Genomic DNA, 20,365 nt, shown 5'->3' on the forward strand with positions numbered 1-20,365 from the left:
TTGCAAATTTGTAAAATTTAACCATGTTCATGCAATTTAGATTATGAAAATAATAAGAGGCTCGTGATACCACTGTTAGGGTATGATACATATGAATAAACATAAATCATGCGGAAAAACCATAAAGCCAGGAAACATATTATTTACACATAATCATTTAGCATTATTCAGATGCATACACTTTGTAGCGTGCCCTCCCTAGCTGCGCCCGAACCGAACAAGAACAAATCTTTAGGACTCCAAGTGTCGTCCCTCCGTAGATAGTCCACAGCACGTCCGGATCCGCCTTAAGCTTGACCAACTAGAATCTCCCTTAAGGTTACTAGGATTTTCGGCTATTTGGGATGCAAGTGTTTGGCTGATTTTTGCTTAAAAATCTTACCTTTGAATACTTCAATATCGTCTATTAAATATGTGACCCTAGGCCTATATTTATAGAGTTTATGGAAAGGAATTATAATCCTACTAGGATATGGATTTATTAATTAGAATCCTATTAGAACTCTAAATAATAAATTTAATCTCTTAGGATTAGGATTAGGATTTAATCAATGCACAAATTCCAATAGGATTAGGATTCGTTACGAACACGAGTGTTGCACGACCACGAGGAACGCACGCACCCGCGCAGGCCATGCGGCCCACACGAGCAGGCGCTGCCTCGCAGCCCACGAGCATAAGCCCGCGCGCGCCTATGGCCTTGCTGGGCTTGGCCTTGCGCTGGACCTGGCGAAGCTGTGGCAGCTCCGTGTTTGGGCACTTGGCTTGCTGGGCGCGGGTCTGGCTTCGCGCTGGGCGTTCGTCTAGCAAGCCTCGTCCGATGCTAATGCGTACGATGCGCTTCCGATTAAATTCCCGGTTCCGGAATTCATTTCCGATACGAACAATATTTAATATTTCCGATTCCAGAATTAATTTCCGTTTCGAACAAATATTTAATATTTCCGTTTCCGGAATTATTTTCCGATTCCGATAACATTTCCGATTCTGACAATATTTCCTTTTCCGGCAATATTTCCGATTCCGACAATATTTCCATTTCCGATAATATTTTCCGATACGTACCATGTTTCCGTTTCCGGCAACATCTACGACTTGGATAATATTTATATTTCCGATACAATCCATATTTCCGTTTCCGGCAATATCATCGTTTCCGGAGTATTCATTTCTTGCTTGTGACGATCTCAGCTCCCACTGAAACCAAGATCCGCCGATTCCGAATATCCATAGATAGAGTATTTAATGCTATTAAATACTTGATCCGTTTACGTACTATTTGTGTGACCCTACGGGTTCAGTCAAGAGTAAGCTGTTGATTAATATAATTAATTCCACTTGAACTGAAGCGGCCTCTAGCTAGGCATTCAGCTCACTTGATCTCACTGAATTATTAACTTGTTAATTAATACTGAACCGCATTTATTAGACTTAATATTATATGCATACTTGGACCAAGGGAATTATTTCCTTCAAGGTTATCCTTACTAGCTCAGCATAAATAATTGAAGGGACATGCGTTAAACTATTAAACTATTCTGAATTGATTTTAGCAATATGCAACACATAATACTAAATCGATCGTGATTATCTTATTTAGATTGATTTAAGGTACCTAGCATGATAATTCAATTGTCCAGGGTATTATCTTATTAGGCGTGATAGATCAATCAATTTAATAGTTTGACAATTTTATAAAAGGGTGATGAAAGCGATTAAATCATATGAGGGACACATTACAACGCACCCTTGAGAGGTGCGTTGCGGTTCTCAGAAAACTAACCACTTGGCTTTGCTATTTCTCCTTTTATTTAGCGAATCTCGGATTTCCAAGCAATATTCCAGTATTTAGGCTTAATTCATCAAGCTACAAGGGGCAGGATGCGTTCTGTTCGACTTTTGGGTCGATTGCGACAGAACGCCGGATCAATTTCGCAGTGTGAGGCTTAGGCTTAAGGCTAGAATCAATACTCAGATTATGGAATTGTGTGTTATTTTCACGTCGGTTTTAGGTTGTATTTATAGGAAAAGAGTGTGTGGAAAAATAGATTTTAAGATACGAATCCAAAAAGAATCCGGAGATAAAACGGCCCCAGGCACTTTCAGCGCCCAGGGCTGGGCGCCAAAGATTTCGGCGCCCAGATCCAGGCGTTGAAAATGGGATCTGGGCCGAGTTCTTGTCAGATTTGGACTCTTAGAACACGGAGCTTTTTGAGAGATTTATCCAAGTCTTTTAGTGCGTATTAACTTATGACGGAATGCGTCTGGGCCCGTTACAAACTCTAGGTTCGTTAGGAATTTAATTAATACGTAACTCTTATTTTCGAATTATACCAGGAATAGAATTCCTTTGTAAATTCTATCTCTTTTAGGATTTATGTTGGAGTGCAACACCTAATTCTGACAGGTTTCTATCTTTTATGATTTTGCCACTTTTAACAACTACCTTTTACGGTAGTTACTATTCTTAGCAGGTTTCTATAAATAACAGCTTTGGCTGAAATGAAAGGGTGATTGAGATTCGTTATTTTATAGGAGATGCGTTTCCAAGTGGATATTTATGTTCTCATCATCGAACCTCCCCTTTCGGGAATGGGGACAAAAGTAGGCATCTACACCTGCCCAGTCGAGTGCTGCCCCGCGCGGCCGCGCCTCACGCGCACACTCGTCGCTCTCTCTCGCCTTTGCAGCCCGCAGCCCAGCGCACATGTTGTGCTCGCTGCTGCTGCCTGTGCCGCACACCCTCGTCGCCCCTCTCTCGCCCAGCGCCCGCAAGCCTCGCCCACGCAGCGCGCAGCCCCCGCCTGCGTTGTTGTTGCTCGTGTTGTTGCTTGTGCCGCTGCTGCTTGTGCGGTGTTGTGCCTGTGCTCGTGTGTTGCTGCCGTGTTGCGCTGAGGACACACACGCACCACAACTCTCGTGTGTGTGTGTGTTGTTGTTGTTGTTGTTGTTGTTGTTGTTGTTGTTGTTGTTGTTGTTGTTGTTGTTGTTGTTGTTGTTGATAATCAAATCGTATACTTTTAAACTTTTCAAATTTCAGTTTTTAAATTGTTTTAATTATTTAATTGCGATTATTTAATTAATTGGATTATTTAAATTGATGGAATCGGTTATGAACACCGTGTTTTAATATTTCATATTTAAATGGATGATATTGATTTTAATTCAAAAGAATTATGATTTTCAGATTTAAGGGTTAATTAAAGTGTCAATTTTTAAGGTCAAAACATGATTTTATTAATGACCTGCATTTAATTTGGATTCTGGAATTTATGATTTTTTCGCATGTGAATTCGATTGTTCATAACCTTATAAGTAGATACTTTGGGGAAATTAGGTTTGAGTGAACCTTAAACAATTGAGGTACCCATAATTATACCAACTAGTAGTATAGTGAAGTGCACCAAGATCGATATAAATATTCCTTTGACCATATCCAAGACCATATTCTTATCTAGCCTTATTGAGTTTAAATTAGGAGAATTGGACGTAATCTTAGGAATGGATTGGTTGTCCATGTTCAAAGCCAAGATTGACTGCGAGAAGCAGAAGGTTCATTTGAGATCTAGGTTTGGAAATGTAGTATACTATCGTCGTTTTAGTAAACCTAGAAACGTAAGAATCATCACAACAATGAAACTCGTGAAGCTAGTTAGAAAAAGAAACCCAGTTTTTTAGGCAATGTGAGAGACCTCGATAATGAAGTTAAGGATAAACCTGAGGACATTGCAGTTGTGAATGTGTTCTTAGATGTGTTTTCAGAAGAGATCCCGTGAACGCCTCCCAATCGACCTAATGAGTTTACTATAGATTTAGTACCTGGAACCACACCTATTTCGAAAGCTCCATATCAAATGGCTCCAACATAAATGAGTGAGTTGAAGGTTCAATTGGAGAAATTGCTAGAAAAGGGTTATATTGGACCAAGTGTGTCGCCATGGGGAGCACCAGTTTTGTTTGTGAAGAAGAAGGATGGAAGTATGAGACTCTGTATAGACTACATGGAGCTCAATAAAGTCACAATCAAGAAGAAATGTCCTTTGCCTAGGATAGATGACCTGTTTGACCAGTTGAAAGGAGCAGGAATCTTCTCAAAAATCTCTCTACGTTCGGGTTATCATAACTTGAGAATTGCGGATAACGATATACCAAAGACTGCATTTAGGACTCAATACGGTCATTATGAGTTTATAGTTATGCCTTTTGGGTTGACCAATGCACCTGCGATATTTATGGACTTGATGAGCCGTGTATTCTAAGAATTTTTGGACATGTTTGTAGTGGTTTTCATAGATGACATATTAGTGTATTCGAAGAGCGAAGAAGACCATGTTGAACACTTAAGTTCTGTATTGAATACATTCAGAGGCAACAATTCGTATGCCAAATTCTGGAAGTGTGAATTTTGGTTGGAGAAGGTTGCATTTCTAAGACATTTTTTGTCAAAAGAAGGAGTTTTAGTGCACCTTGCAACTATTGAAGTTGTTAGTGAATGGCCTACACCTAAGAGTGTCACTGATATTTTAAGTTTTCTTGGTTTAGCTGGATATTATAGGTGCTTTTTGCAAGATTTCTCTAGAATAGCCAAGCTAATGACTTCTTTGATGAAAAAGAAAGCTAGCTTTGAGTTGAATATGTAGTGTGAGGAAGAATTGCAAGCCATGCAGATGCGATTGACCACCGCGCCAGTGCTAACACCACCAGATAGAGGTGATACCTATGATGTATATATATATATATATATATATATTGATGTGTCAAAGAATGGTTTTGGGTGTGTATGGATGCAGAATGGGAAGGTCATTGCGTATGAATCAAGGCAGTTGAAACCTTATGAAGCTAATTACCCTGCCCATGATTTAGAGCTAGCGGCCATAGTGTTTGTATTAAAGATATGGAGACACTACATGTATGGTGTGAAATATAAGATATTCACGGATCATAAGAGCTTGAAGTATATTTTCACACAGAAGATTTGAATATGAGTCAAAGGATATGGTTGGAATTAATCAAGGATTATGATCTAGACGTCCAGTATCACGAAGGAAAATGTAGTTATAGATGCCTTGAGTAGGAAATCAAGTCATAGCGTATATGTGTTAGTAGTTGCTAACGAGTTGTGCAAGGAAATGCAACTATTGAATCTAGATATCGTGAGTGGTGAATGTCTGGAGGGAATGACGAATGCGTTGACTATTCAACCATCAGCATCTGATGAGATTAAGGAAAATCAAGTTGGTGATGTAAAGGTGGAGCGAATCAAAGAAAATATTTAGCAGGGAAAGGAAACGGATTTTAAGATCCATGATGATGGAAGTTTGAGGTACAAAGGAAGGTGGTGTGTGCCTCAAAAGTGTGAAGAACTGAAGGAAAACCTTATGAGATAAAGTCACAATGCACCGTATTCTGTTCACTCATGTGGTGACAAGTTGTATAAGGATCTAAAGAAGGTCTATTGGTGGCCAATGATGAAGAATGAAGTAGCTGAGTTTGTAGCTAGATGCTTCACTTGTCAGAAAGTCAAGATAGAGCATAGGAGACCTCTAGGAAAGGTTCAACCATTAGAAATTCTGAGTTGTAAATGGGACTATATTTCTATGGACTTCGTCACTTGTTTTCCCAAGTCGAAGGTTCGAAATGATACCATTTGGGTTGTGGTACATATATTGACATAGTCAGCAGTGTTTATACCAATGAAGGAGACCTGGAAGATGGAGAAACTTTCTAAGACTTACATTAAGTATGTTGTGAGACTACATGGAGTTCCTAAGGATATCGTATCAGGTAGGGATTCAAGGTTTCTTTCAAAATTCTGGAAAAGTGTGCAGAATAACATTGGTAGGACATTAAAAATTAATACATCGTTCCATCCAGCCACAGATGGACAAACTAAGAGAACCATTCAGACACTTGAGGATATGGTTCGTGTATGTGTGATTAATTTCCAAGGAAGTTGGGAAGATAGTCTAGATTTGATTTAATTTTCCTATAACAATAGCTATCATGCCAGTATAGGAATGACACCATTGGAGGCCTTGTACATAAGGAAATGTAGAAGTCCGTTGTGTTGGAGAGACATTAGTGAGACTGTTGTGTTAGGACCTCAAACGATAGAGGACACAATGAACCAAGTTAGAACTATTCATCCAAGATTTAAGCAGCGCAAGTTCGCCAAATAGCTATGCAGACTTGAAACTTAGGGACGAAGAATTCCAAGTGTGGGTGACAAAGTGTTACTCAAAGTTTCACCAATTAAAGGTGTAATGAGGTTTGGATAGAAAGGAAAGCTTAGCCCATAGTACATAAGTCCTTATGAGAACCTAGGACGAATAGGAAAGGTATCTTATACACTAGCCTTACCAATTGACTTGCATAAAGTGCATAATGTGTTCCACATCTCTCAATTGAGAAAGTATGTTCCGATAAGTCGCATGTGTTGCAACGGAAAACCATAGAATTAGACCAAAGTTTATCTTTCGAGGAAAGACCGGTCAAAATCCTGGATAGTAAAGTGCGTAGTACACGAACTAAGGATGTTAAGATTGTGAAGGTGTCACTAGTGGAAAAAGGCTTATTTGCATCCCCGCATTTGCCACGCCATTCTGAACATGCGAAGCAAATAACAAATTTTAGCATAAAATTTAGTCATTTGCACTAGAGTCATTTGCCACGCAGAATTATAAATCTGCGATGCACTTGTTTTGATTTTTTTTTTTCGAATTCGCGCTCACTAGCTTAGTTGCTTAGGAACTTCATTCTGACTTAGGTTAATTTCTCGACAAACACTGCTTCCCTCCCAAACGAAACCAACACCAACACTAGCTTCTTTGTTCTCACCGGCGGCTTCACCTTGTTCACTGTCGTCGTTGCTTCACTGCCGCCTTCCGTCGTTGCCTTCCGTCGTTCCTTCGCTGCTTCACTGCTTCGCTACTTCACCGCTTCACTGATTCCTGCCCTGCTCCCTTTTTAGAGCCGCCGCCCACGGCCAAGGAAGTCGTCCACGGCACGGCAGCTGCCCACGCCGCCGCCCACTCAGCCGCCCTTGTTCAGTGTCGTCTCTCCTCTCTTAGGTATTGAATTTTAGTTTTGATATTTATTGAATTTTAATTGTGTATTTTAATTTTAATTGTAGACATTATAATTGAATTTTAATTATGCATTATAATTGAATTTTAATTATGCATTATAATTGAATTTTAATGGTTGATATTATTTGTTGAATTTTAATTGGGTACATTTTAGGATTTAGGTTTTGTTGAATTTTAGTTGTAGGTTTTGTTGAATTTTAGTTGAATTATATTTAATTGGGTGCATTTTAGGATTTAGGTTTTGTTGAATTTTAGTTGTTTATTACATTAAGGTTTTGTTGAATTAAAAGTTATGAAATGAAGGTTTGGGTTTGTGTAGTTTTATGAGATGGTTTGTGTAGGTTATGAAATGAATTTAGGCTATGAAATGAATTTAGGTGATATATGAAATCATGTTTTGGGTTTGCTACAAAATTGTGGATTATAATGATATGAATAGCCTAGTTTATATTCTAACCTTTGACAAAATTTGGTCATATTGTTTTATCTTTAGTGGTTGAAAATGGATCGAAGTTGGATGTATGGTAGTAAACGATTTTCTACAAGGTTCTTACAAGGGATTCAAGAGTTCATTAAGGTTGCCTTGAAACATCAATCAGAACATGAATCAAGTTTAATTCTGTGTCCTTGTTGTGATTGCAATAATTCAAGGGGGTATCGGGATATTGATGATATTGTTGATCACATAGTTCGTCGCGGTTTTAAGGGTAACTACACGACGTGGACATGGCATGGTGAGAGCATAGATCATGGGGCAAATTCTAGTATGTCGAGCTCGAGTCAGCATAATAATTGTGATAATGGTGATGATAATGAAATTGAGGATGATATTGGTGTTGAAAGTGAGGAAGAAGAGGAGAAAGATAGGATAGATGATATGATGCATGATGTGGAAGACCATCATTTCGTTGAGCGTCCCCTATTATATGATAGTATAATCAAAGCTTCCGCAACACCGTTATATCCTGGTTCTACACAAACTGTACTTGGTGCCGTCATCGAATATTTCAACTTAAAGGTGGAAAACGGTTGGACCAACAAGAGTTTTTCACAGTTTTTGGAGGCCACGTCCGGTAATCTTCCTGAAGGAAACAAACTTCCAAGGTCTAACTATGAGGCCCAGAAGCTTATGTGTCCTTTGGGTATGGATTACGAGAAGATACACGCGTGTCCAAATGATTGCGTGTTGTATCGAAAGCAGTATGCAAATCTGCATGAGTGTCCAAGATGCGGATTGTCCCGTTACAAGATCGTGGAGAATGATGCAACATCAACAAAGAAGAAACCTTCTCCGGCTAAGGTGCTTTGGTATCTTCCTATTATACCAAGATTTAAGCGCCTTTTCTCAGAAGAGAAAACTGCAAAACTTTTGAGGTGGCATGCCGAAGGGAGGAAGAAAGATGGGTTAATGAGGCATCCTGCTGATTCTCCACAATGGAGGAACATTGATCGAAAGTACAAGGTCTTTAGGGAAGAAGTTCGGAATCTCAGGCTTGGTCTTTGCACGGATGGAATGAACCCATTTGGGACACTTAGTACCCAATATAGCACTTGGTCGGTTCTTCTCACCATATATAATTTGCCTCCTTGGTTATGCATGAAGCGTAGATACATCATGTTGTCGCTCTTAATCTCTGGGCCTAAACAACCCGGAAATGACATAGATGTGTATCTAGAGCCACTCATTTGAAGATTTGAAATTGTTGTGGGATGAAGGGGTGTTGATGTTTGATGCATACACCAAAACCAATTTCACTTTACGTGCCATGATTTTTTGTACGATAAATGATTTCCCGGCTTATGGAAATTTGTCAGGGTATTCTGTAAAGGGAAAGAAGGCATGTCCAGTTTGTCATGATGATTTGGTCTCGAGGCGCCTAAAATTTTGTGGGAAAGATGTGTACATGGATTACCGGATGTATCTTCCTGAAGATCACCCATTTCGAAAAGAGAAGGAAGCTTTTAATGGAGAATTGGAGATGAGAGAAGCTCCTGCCCCCTTATGTGCGTGTGAGGTTTATGAACGGGTTAAAGTATTGAGACAGAGTTTGGTAAGCCTTATAAAGTCAGCCAAGTGGTGGTTACAAGAAGAGGTCTATCTTTTGGGATCTCCCATATTGGAGAGATTTGGAAGTTAGGCATTGTTTGGATGTAATGCATATTGAGAAAAATGTTTGTGATGCTATTGTTGGGACATTGTTGAATATGCAAGGGAAAACGAAGGATGGGCCTAAAGTTAGACAAGATATGGCTGCTATGGGTCGCTCCGAGTTGGCACCTCAAGAAAGGGGAAAACGCTGGTACCTTCCCCCAGCTTGTTTCACCTTGTCTAAAAAGGAGAAAGCTAGCTTTTGTGAGTCTTTGCATGGCTTAAAGGTCCCTGCTGGTTACTCTTCAAATTTTCGTAGACTTGTGTCCATGTCTGACTTGAAATTAGTTGGAATGAAATCTCATGATTGTCACGTGTTGATGCAACAATTGCTGCCGGTTGCAATTCGAGGGATATTGCCGCCACAAGTGAGGTATACCATTACAAGATTGTGTTTCTTTTTCAACACAATTTGTAGCAAGGTGATCAATCCAACAATACTGGATGATTTGCAGGCCGATGTACTTGAGACCATGTGTCGGTTTGAAAAGTATTTTCCGCCATCATTCTTTGACATGATGCCTCATTTGATTATTCATCTTGTTCGTGAAATTATGCTTTGTGAGCCAGTTTGTATGAGGTACATGTATCCCTTTGAACGGGAAATGGGTACCTTGAAATATAGAGTGATGAATCCGGCCAAACCTGAAGCTAGTATTGTCCAACGAACTGTCGCGGAGGAAGTTGCTGCATGGGTTTCTCAATATATGGCACGTTTGAAAGAAGTCGGAGTACCAAAGTCTAGACATGATGGGAGACTTGGGGGTCAAGGTACAATTGGCAGGAAAAGGATATCAATCGGTTCTGAAATGATGTGTAAGGTTGAGCTGTTTGTGGTGCAAAGTCTTAGTGAAGTCCATCCATACGTGGCTGAGCACATGAACTTTCTTAGAGAGCAATATCCTTCAAAAAATGGTCCTCAACTGATAAAAGAGCATAATCGTTCATTCCTCACATGGTTCAAGCGTCGAGTGATGGATCAATTTTCCGACACGCCTAATGAGGTATCTGACATGGTGAGATGGTTGGCATATGGTCCTAAATATCAAGTCATATCTTATGAGGGGTACGACATCAATGGCTATTCTTTTTACACGAAGCGACAAGATGACAAAACGACGATGCAAAATAGTGGTGTTACGGCAATATGTTTGTCTTCAGAGTATGCTAGTGTAAAAGATAGAACACTTGTAGATAAGACGAACTCTTACTATGGAGTCATTGAAGAAATATTAGAGTTGGAATATAAGTATTTTAAGATTCCTCTATTCCGGTGCAAGTGGGTTGATATTAGTCGCGGTGTCAAAAAGGATGAACATGGGTACCTGACACTTGTATACTTTAGTCGAGTTGGGCATCTTGCAGATCCTTTCATATTAGCATCACATGCAAAACAAATCTTTTACATGGTTGACCCTGCTGATCGTAGTTGGTCAGTTGTTCTGGAAGGCAAAAGAAGAATACTTGGCGTTGAGGATGTAGATGATGAAGAAGAGTATGATGAGCAATTTAATGAGATTCCACCTTCCTCCTGGCATATCCCTCAAATAATTGACGATGTTGACATGAGTTATAAGCGCCCCGAGATCATGATGAAGGATTTTATGTTGAAAAAGAGAAATAGTGAGATAGGTACTATTTTGGCAACTATTTTTTTCACCAAGTTAATTTGTAGTTTAGTTAAAAGTTGTGTTCGAAAATGTCATTTTTGCCTAAATATGTACTATAACGACCCAATTAGCCTTAAATGTGGAATAATAGATTAGTACGAGTCTTAGAAAGTTATAACTATGCATATGAGACATGTAATAAGTTTGAAAACATTCCTTAAGTTGTTTAGTTAAAAGTTGGGTTCGAAAACGTCATTTTTGCCTAAGTATGTACTATAACGACCCAATTAGCCTTAAATGTGAAATAATAGATTAGTACGAGTCTTAGAAATTTATAACTATGCATATGAGACATGTAATAAGTTTGAAAACATTCCTTAAGTTGTTTAGTTAAAAGTTGGGTTCGAAAACGTCATTTTTGCCTAAATATGTACTATAACGACCCAATTAGCCTTAAATGTGAAATAATAGATTAGTACGAGTCTTAGAAAGTTATAACTATGCATATGAGACATGTAATAACTTTGAAAACATTCCTTAAGTTGTTTAGTTAAAAGTTGGGTTCGAAAATGTCATTTTTGCCTAAATATGTACTATAACGACCCAATTAGCCTTAAATGTGAAATAATAGATTAGTACGAGTTTTAGAAAGTTATAACTATGCATATGAGACATGTAATAAGTTTGAAAACATTCCTGTTTAGTTAAAAGTTGGGTTCGAAAATGTCATTTTTGCCTAAATATGTACTATAACGACTCAATTAGCCTTAAATGTGAAATAATAGATTAGTACGAGTCTTAGAAAGTTATAACTATGCATATGAGACATGTAATAAGTTTAAAAACATTCCTTAAGTTGTTTAGTTAAAAGTTGGGTTCGAAAATGTCATTTTTGCCTAAATATGTACTATAACGACTCAATTAGCCTTAAATGTGAAATATAGATTAGTACGAGTCTTAGAAAGTTATAACTATGCATATGAGACATGTAATAAGTTTGAAAACATTCCTTAAGTTGTTTAGTTCAAAGTTGGGTTTGAAAATGTCATTTTTGCCTAAATATGTACTATAACGACCCAATTAGCCTTAAATGTGAAATAATAGATTAGTACGAGTCTTAGAAAGTTATAACTATGCATATGAGACATGTAATAAGTTTGAAAACATTCCTTAAGTTGTTTAGTTAAAAGTTGGGTTCGAAAACGTCATTTTTGCCTAAATATGTACTATAACGACCCAATTAGCCTTAAATGTGAAATAATAGATTAGTACGAGTCTTAGAAAGTTATAACTATGCATATGAGACATGTAATAAGTTTGAAAACATTCCTTAAGTTGTTTAGTTAAAAGTTGGGTTCGAAAATGTCATTTTTGCCTAAATATGTACTATAATGACCCAATTAGCCTTAAATGTGAAATAATAGATTAGTACGAGTTTTAGAAAGTTATAACTATGCATATGAGACATGTAATAAGTTTGAAAACATTCCTGTTTAGTTAAAAGTTGGGTTCGAAAATGTCATTTTTGCCTAAATATGTACTATAACGACTCAATTAGCCTTAAATGTGAAATAATAGATTAGTACGAGTCTTAGAAAGTTATAACTATGCATATGAGACATGTAATAAGTTTGAAAACATTCCTTAAGTTGTTTAGTTAAAAGTTGGGTTCGAAAATGTCATTTTTGCCTAAATATGTACTATAACGACTCAATTAGCCTTAAATGTGAAATATAGATTAGTACGAGTCTTAGAAAGTTATAACTATGCATATGAGACATGTAATAAGTTTGAAAACATTCCTTAAGTTGTTTAGTTCAAAGTTGGGTTTGAAAATGTCATTTTTGCCTAAATATGTACTATAACGACCCAATTAGCCTTAAATGTGAAATAATAGATTAGTACGAGTCTTAGAAAGTTATAACTATGCATATGAGACATGTAATAAGTTTGAAAACATTCCTTAAGTTGTTTAGTTAAAAGTTGGGTTCGAAAACGTCATTTTTGCCTAAATATGTACTATAACGACCCAATTAGCCTTAAATGTGAAATAATAGATTAGTACGAGTCTTAGAAAGTTATAACTATGCATATGAGACATGTAATAAGTTTGAAAACATTCCTTAAGTTGTTTAGTTAAAAGTTGGGTTCGAAAATGTCATTTTTGCCTAAATATGTACTATAATGACCCAATTAGCCTTAAATGTGAAATAATAGATTAGTACGAGTTTTAGAAAGTTATAACTATGCATATGAGACATGTAATAAGTTTGAAAACATTCCTGTTTAGTTAAAAGTTGGGTTCGAAAATGTCATTTTTGCCTAAATATGTACTATAACGACTCAATTAGCCTTAAATGTGAAATAATAGATTAGTACGAGTCTTAGAAAGTTATAACTATGCATATGAGACATGTAATAAGTTTGAAAACATTCCTTAAGTTGTTTAGTTAAAAGTTGGGTTCGAAAATGTCATTTTTGCCTAAATATGTACTATAATGACTCAATTAGCCTTAAATGTGAAATATAGATTAGTACGAGTCTTAGAAAGTTATAACTATGCATATGAGACATGTAATAAGTTTGAAAACATTCCTTAAGTTGTTTAGTTCAAAGTTGGGTTTGAAAATGTCATTTTTGCCTAAATATGTACTATAACGACCCAATTAGCCTTAAATGTGAAATAATAGATTAGTACGAGTCTTAGAAAGTTATAACTATGCATATGAGACATGTAATAAGTTTGAAAACATTCCTTAAGTTGTTTAGTTAAAAGTTGGGTTCGAAAACGTCATTTTTGCCTAAATATGTACTATAACGACCCAATTAGCCTTAAATGTGAAATAATAGATTAGTACGAGTCTTAGAAAGTTATAACTATGCATATGAGATATGTAATAAGTTTGAAAACATTCCTTAAGTTGTTTAGGTAAAAGTTGGGTTCGAAAATGTCATTTTTGCCTAAATATGTACTATAATGACCCAATTAGCCTTAAATGTGAAATAATAGATTAGTACGAGTTTTAGAAAGTTATAACTATGCATATGAGACATGTAATAAGTTTGAAAACATTCCTATTTAGTTAAAAGTTGGGTTCGAAAATGTCATTTTTGCCTAAATATGTACTATAACGACTCAATTAGCCTTAAATGTGAAATAATAGATTAGTACGAGTCTTAGAAAGTTATAACTATGCATATGAGACATGTAATAAGTTTGAAAACATTCCTTAAGTTGTTTAGTTAAAAGCTGGGTTGGAAAATGTCATTTTTGCCTAAATATGTACTATAACGACTCAATTAGCCTTAAATGTGAAATATAGATTAGTACGAGTCTTAGAAAGTTATAACTATGCATATGAGACATGTAATAAGTTTGAAAACATTCCTTAAGTTGTTTAGTTCAAAGTTGGGTTCGAAAATGTCATTTTTGCCTAAATATGTACTATAACGACCCAATTAGCCTTAAATGTGAAATAATAGATTAGTACGAGTCTTAGAAAGTTATAACTATGCATATGAGACATGTAATAAGTTTGAAAACATTCCTTAAGTTGTTTAGTTAAAAGTTGGGTTCGAAAATGTCATTTTTGCCTAAATATGTACTATAACGACTCAATTAGCCTTAAATGTGAAATATAGATTAGTACGAGTCTTAGAAAGTTATAACTATGCATATGAGACATGTAATAAGTTTGAAAACATTCCTTAAGTTGTTTAGTTCAAAGTTGGGTTTGAAAATGTCATTTTTGCCTAAATATGTACTATAACGACCCAATTAGCCTTAAATGTGAAATAATAGATTAGTACGAGTCTTAGAAATTTATAACTATGCATATGAGACATGTAATAAGTTTGAAAACATTCCTTAAGTTGTTTAGTTAAAAGTTGGGTTCGAAAACGTCATTTTTGCCTAAATATGTACTATAACGACCCAATTAGCCTTAAATGTGAAATAGTAGATTAGTACGAGTCTTAGAAAGTTATAACTATGCATATGAGACATGTAATAAGTTTGAAAACATTCCTTAAGTTGTTTAGTTAAAAGTTGGGTTCGAAAATGTCATTTTTGCCTAAATATGTACTATAACGACCCAATTAGCCTTAAATGTGAAATAATAGATTAGTACGAGTTTTAGAAAGTTATAACTATGCATATGAGACATGTAATAAGTTTGAAAACATTTCTGTTTAGTTAAAAGTTGGGTTCGAAAATGTCATTTTTGCCTAAATATGTACTATAACGACTCAATTAGCCTTAAATGTGAAATAATAGATTAGTACGAGTCTTAGAAAGTTATAACTACGCATATGAGACATGTAATAAGTTTGAAAACATTCCTTAAGTTGTTTAGTTAAAAGTTGGGTTCGAAAATGTCAATTTTGCCTAAATATGTACTATAACGACTCAATTAGCCTTAAATGTGAAATATAGATTAGTACGAGTCTTAGAAAGTTATAACTATGCATATGAGACATGTAATAAGTTTGAAAACATTCCTTAAGTTGTTTAGTTCAAAGTTGGGTTTGAAAATGTCATTTTTGCCTAAATATGTACTATAACGACCCAATTAGCCTTAAATGTGAAATAATAGATTAGTACGAGTCTTAGAAAGTTATAACTATGCATATGAGACATGTAATAAGTTTGAAAACATTCCTTAAGTTGTTTAGTTAAAAGTTGGGTTCGAAAACGTCATTTTTGCCTAAATATGTACTATAACGACCCAATTAGCCTTAAATGTGAAATAATAGATTAGTACGAGTCTTAGAAAGTTATAACTATGCATATGAGACATGTAATAAGTTTGAAAACATTCCTTAAGTTGTTTAGTTAAAAGTTGGGTTCGAAAATGTCATTTTTGCCTAAATATGTACTATAATGACCCAATTAGCCTTAAATGTGAAATAATAGATTAGTACGAGTTTTAGAAAGTTATAACTATGCATATGAGACATGTAATAAGTTTGAAAACATTCCTGTTTAGTTAAAAGTTAGGTTCGAAAATGTCATTTTTGCCTAAATATGTACTATAACGACTCAATTAGCCTTAAATGTGAAATAATAGATTAGTACGAGTCTTAGAAAGTTATAACTATGCATATGAGACATGTAATAAGTTTGAAAACATTCCTTAAGTTGTTTAGTTAAAAGTTGGGTTCGAAAATGTCATTTTTGCCTAAATATGTACTATAACGACTCAATTAGCCTTAAATGTGAAATATAGATTAGTACGAGTCTTAGAAAGTTATAACTATGCATATGAGACATGTAATAAGTTTGAAAACATTCCTTAAGTTGTTTAGTTCAAAGTTGGGTTTGAAAATGTCATTTTTGCCTAAATATGTACTATAACGACCCAATTAGCCTTAAATGTGAAATAATAGATTAGTACGAGTCTTAGAAAGTTATAACTATGCATATGAGACATGTAATAAGTTTGAAAACATTCCTTAAGTTGTTTAGTTAAAAGTTGGGTTCGAAAACGTCATTTTTGCCTAAATATGTACTATAACGACCCAATTAGCCTTAAATGTGAAATAATAGATTAGTACGAGTCTTAGAAAGTTATAACTATGCATATGAGACATGTAATAAGTTTGAAAATATTCCTTAAGTTGTTTAGGTAAAAGTTGGGTTCGAAAATGTCATTTTTACCTAAATATGTACTATAATGACCCAATTAGCCTTAAATGTGAAATAATAGATTAGTACGAGTTTTAGAAAGTTATAACTATGCATATGAGACATGTAATAAGTTTGAAAACATTCCTGTTTAGTTAAAAGTTGGGTTCGAAAATGTCATTTTTGCCTAAATATGTACTATAACGACTCAATTAGCCTTAAATGTGAAATAATAGATTAGTACGAGTCTTAGAAAGTTATAACTATGCATATGAGACATGTAATAAGTTTGAAAACATTCCTTAAGTTGTTTAGTTAAAAGTTGGGTTCGAAAATGTCATTTTTGCCTAAATATGTACTATAACGACTCAATTAGCCTTAAATGTGAAATATAGATTAGTACGAGTCTTAGAAAGTTATAACTATGCATATGAGACATGTAATAAGTTTGAAAACATTCCTTAAGTTGTTTAGTTCAAAGTTGGGTTCGAAAATGTCATTTTTGCCTAAATATGTACTATAACGACCCAATTAGCCTTAAATGTGAAATAATAGATTAGTACGAGTCTTAGAAAGTTATAACTATGCATATGAGACATGTAATAAGTTTGAAAACATTCCTTAAGTTTTTTAGTTAAAAGTTGGGTTCGAAAATGTCATTTATACTTTCTTAAACTCTTTGATTTTGCTATTAAACATAAACTTCTGCTCCCTTTAATTTTGCAGATGCTTGGGTAGAAGAAAAAAAGAGAGGAAACAATCCAAGATAGTCAAATCCGTCATACTGAAGGTAATTTGAGCTTGTTTCGGTGTACCGTAAGGGAAATGGGGTGCGAAAATCTGCACGGAACTGATCAGAACTGTGCACTGATCTGCACAGAACTGATCTGAGCTGTGCAGATGAGTGCACAGAACTGATCAGAACTGACCAGTTCTGTGCACTGATCTGCACAGCTCAGATCAGAACTGTGCAGATCAGTGCACAGAACTGATCAGAACTGACCAGTTCTGTGCACTAATCTGCACAGCTCAGATCAGATCTGTGCAGATCAGTGCACAGAACTTGTCAGTTCTGATCAGTTCTGTGCACTGATCTACACAGCTCAGATCAGAACTGTGCAGATCAATGCACATAACTGATCAGAACTGACCAGTTCTGTGCACTGATTTGCACAGAACTGATCTGAGCTGTGCAGATCAGTGCACAGAACTGGTCAGTTCTGATCAGTTCTGTGCATTGATCTGCACAGTTCTGATCTGAGCTGTGCAGATCTGTGCACAGAACTGATCAGAACTAACCAGTTATGTGCACTGATCTGCACAGCTCAGATTAGAACTGTGCAGATCAGTGCGCAGAACTGAGAACTGATCAGAACTGACCAGTTCTATGCACTGATCTGCACAGAACTGATCTGAGCTGTGCAGATCAGTGCACAGAACTGGTCAGTTCTGATCAGTTATGTGCATTGATCTACACAGTTCTGATCTGAGCTGTGCAGATCAGTGCACAGAACTGATCAGAACTGACCAGTTCTGTGCACTGATCTGCACAGCTCAGATCAGAACTGTGCAGATCAATGCACAGAACTGGTCAGTTCTGATCAGTTATGTGCATTGATCTGCACAGTTCAGGGCGTCAAGCATGGATGAAGATCAACACGCAAATTCAGGGCCATCTAACGAATCACCAAATTCAGCATGGATGTGTCTTTTTCATGTGCTAAAGGACTTTCTTGTTCCTTTTCTTTTTCTTTCATTTAGAGAGAATTTCATATCACAGATGAAACTAAGAAAGAAGTTGTCTTAAAGAGTTGTGATACGCGGTGGAGGGAATTCAAATCAAGATTGGCGACTGGTTGGATCCATGAAACAAGAAAAAGGCGAAAAGATGAACGGATGCCATATGATTTGTATAGTTATATAACTAAGGATATATGGAAGGAATTTATGAAGATACGTACCTCCGAAGAAGCTGAGGTATAAAAAAATATTCTTATTTAATGTCTTGGTATAATCTAAGTTTTATTTTTTTGTAATAATTTCTTTTACCCCCCTAAAATTAGGAAATAAGTGAGAAAGCAAGACAGAGTCAATCTTTCAACATATATCCTCATCATATGGGACATAAATCATATGCTGAAAAGACAAGTGAATGGCAAAGAAAAGGGTACATTCCCTCAGTTTCTTCGTCATCTGATGGTTCCTCTGCGTCTACAATTGCTTCAAGTTTGCCGAGTAGGACATGTTTATGGCTTGTTGCAAGATCGGTACCAGATGAGAAAGGAAATCCTTACTTGCCGGATAAGGGCACACAAAAGGTCAAAGAAAATATTGTAAGTTCATTTAACAATTTTGCGTAATGTTGTGATTCCTCTAATTTCATATATGTTCTTAAATATGAAACCAAGTGTTGAACTTTTCTCAAAACCATTTGATTTCATGTAGGATGAATGGAAAAGGAAACAAGATGAAGGGGAATTTGTTCCCAAAAGTGCACGAGATGATGTCTTATCTCGTGCACTTGGTAAGACTAAAGAAGGGAGATCGCTAACATTTGGTGGTGGAGTAGGCATCAAAGCTGTGTGGGGGACCGGAGAGCGGCGTAGCTTTCAACGGTATGGAGATGCGGAGATGGAGGAAATGGAAGCAAGAGTGACCAAAAGGGTCAAAGATGAGACAATACAAGAGATGAACTCCAAGATGGATGCCATGGTTATGGAGAAATTTATCACATTTGCTAAAGAACTTGGTGTCCAAATACCAAGCCAGATGAGGATAGACGCAAATGTTCATAGTAGTTGTCGTTCTGGGGGTTTAGATCCTTTTGCCGACATTACGGTATGATAATTTGTGTCTTTCAAGTAATTTGTTTCTAGTTAATTCTATTGAACTTTTCTAACATGTTACATTGTATTTGCGTTATTGTTCAAAATAAATAATAAGGAACCTGTCCCGTGCCATCTATACCTGAACATAGGCTCCGAGAAAGTCTTTGTTGCCTATGGTACCATATGTCCAGAGTTGATCCTTGATCACCACAACGACGTCACTTCCGATAACGTGAAAGTGAGCGTTGATGATTTTGAGCCCGCGTACAAAGAAGCTCCCGTCCCCGTGCCTTCTCAATATATTAAGAAACTTGCTCAAGCTCATGGTACCTTCACTCAGTGGCCAAAGCATTTGGTGTCGCTTACGAATGAGGAGGTAACTAACATATGCATGATAATTTGAAGTAGAACTATTATACCATGTATGCTCACTAATATGTATATCGTTATTTGAAAATCATACCTCAGGTAAACAAGCCTACAAGTAAAGAGCCTAAAGGGAAAGGGAACAAAGGGAAAGAGATAGTGCTTGGGAGAAGTGGATGCGAAACAAAAACGTCCAACACTAAATCAAAAACATATTTCCTTGAAAATTATAAAGTGCAAAATTTGAGTGGTAAGTGCAATGTAATGAAAACTATGATGTTGGGATTAAAAGAAGGGGAGCGCGTTAAGGTGCAAGGCACTAAAAGGACATTCAATATGGAAAAAGACTTTGAAATTAGTGTCACCGTTGAAGACACCGATCAACTTCTCTCGGGAGCATGGCTAAATATATCGACAATACAAGTTTTTGTTATGTGAGTTACCTAAATTAATATTTTGCCCCTAAATTTGATTTTTATGATTGTCTTAACGTTCTTATTACACTATATATTATAGGGCTTTGAGTGAGTTGTGTTTTCACGATGATTGTCACTCCAATACTATTGGATTCATGTGACCGGAGATGATCTCGGCCACCATGTTAAAGACCGATGCAGATCGAATTCTATCGTACATGACAAGGTCCATGAGTGCACTTACTTCTAAGACATTCATCTTATGTCCATACTACGAAAAGT

General features: G+C 36.2%; 1 protein-coding gene across 1 annotated transcript; it reads left to right on the forward strand.

Moving 5' to 3' along the window:
- The first annotated feature begins 4,661 nt into the window (after positions 1–4,661).
- On the forward strand, positions 4,662–20,105 carry LOC110779023 (uncharacterized). Its single transcript, XM_056832003.1, has 8 exons — positions 4,662–4,724; positions 4,791–4,909; positions 17,200–17,263; positions 18,235–18,383; positions 18,933–19,311; positions 19,417–19,677; positions 19,770–19,839; positions 19,960–20,105. Exons 1-8 carry the CDS (start codon positions 4,662–4,664, stop codon positions 20,103–20,105), a joined length of 1,251 nt encoding a protein of 416 aa, XP_056687981.1.
- The last annotated feature ends 260 nt before the right edge of the window (positions 20,106–20,365 follow it).

Source organism: Spinacia oleracea, chromosome 1 (genome assembly GCF_020520425.1).
Source record: "Spinacia oleracea cultivar Varoflay chromosome 1, BTI_SOV_V1, whole genome shotgun sequence".
Classification (NCBI taxonomy): domain Eukaryota; kingdom Viridiplantae; phylum Streptophyta; class Magnoliopsida; order Caryophyllales; family Amaranthaceae; genus Spinacia; species Spinacia oleracea.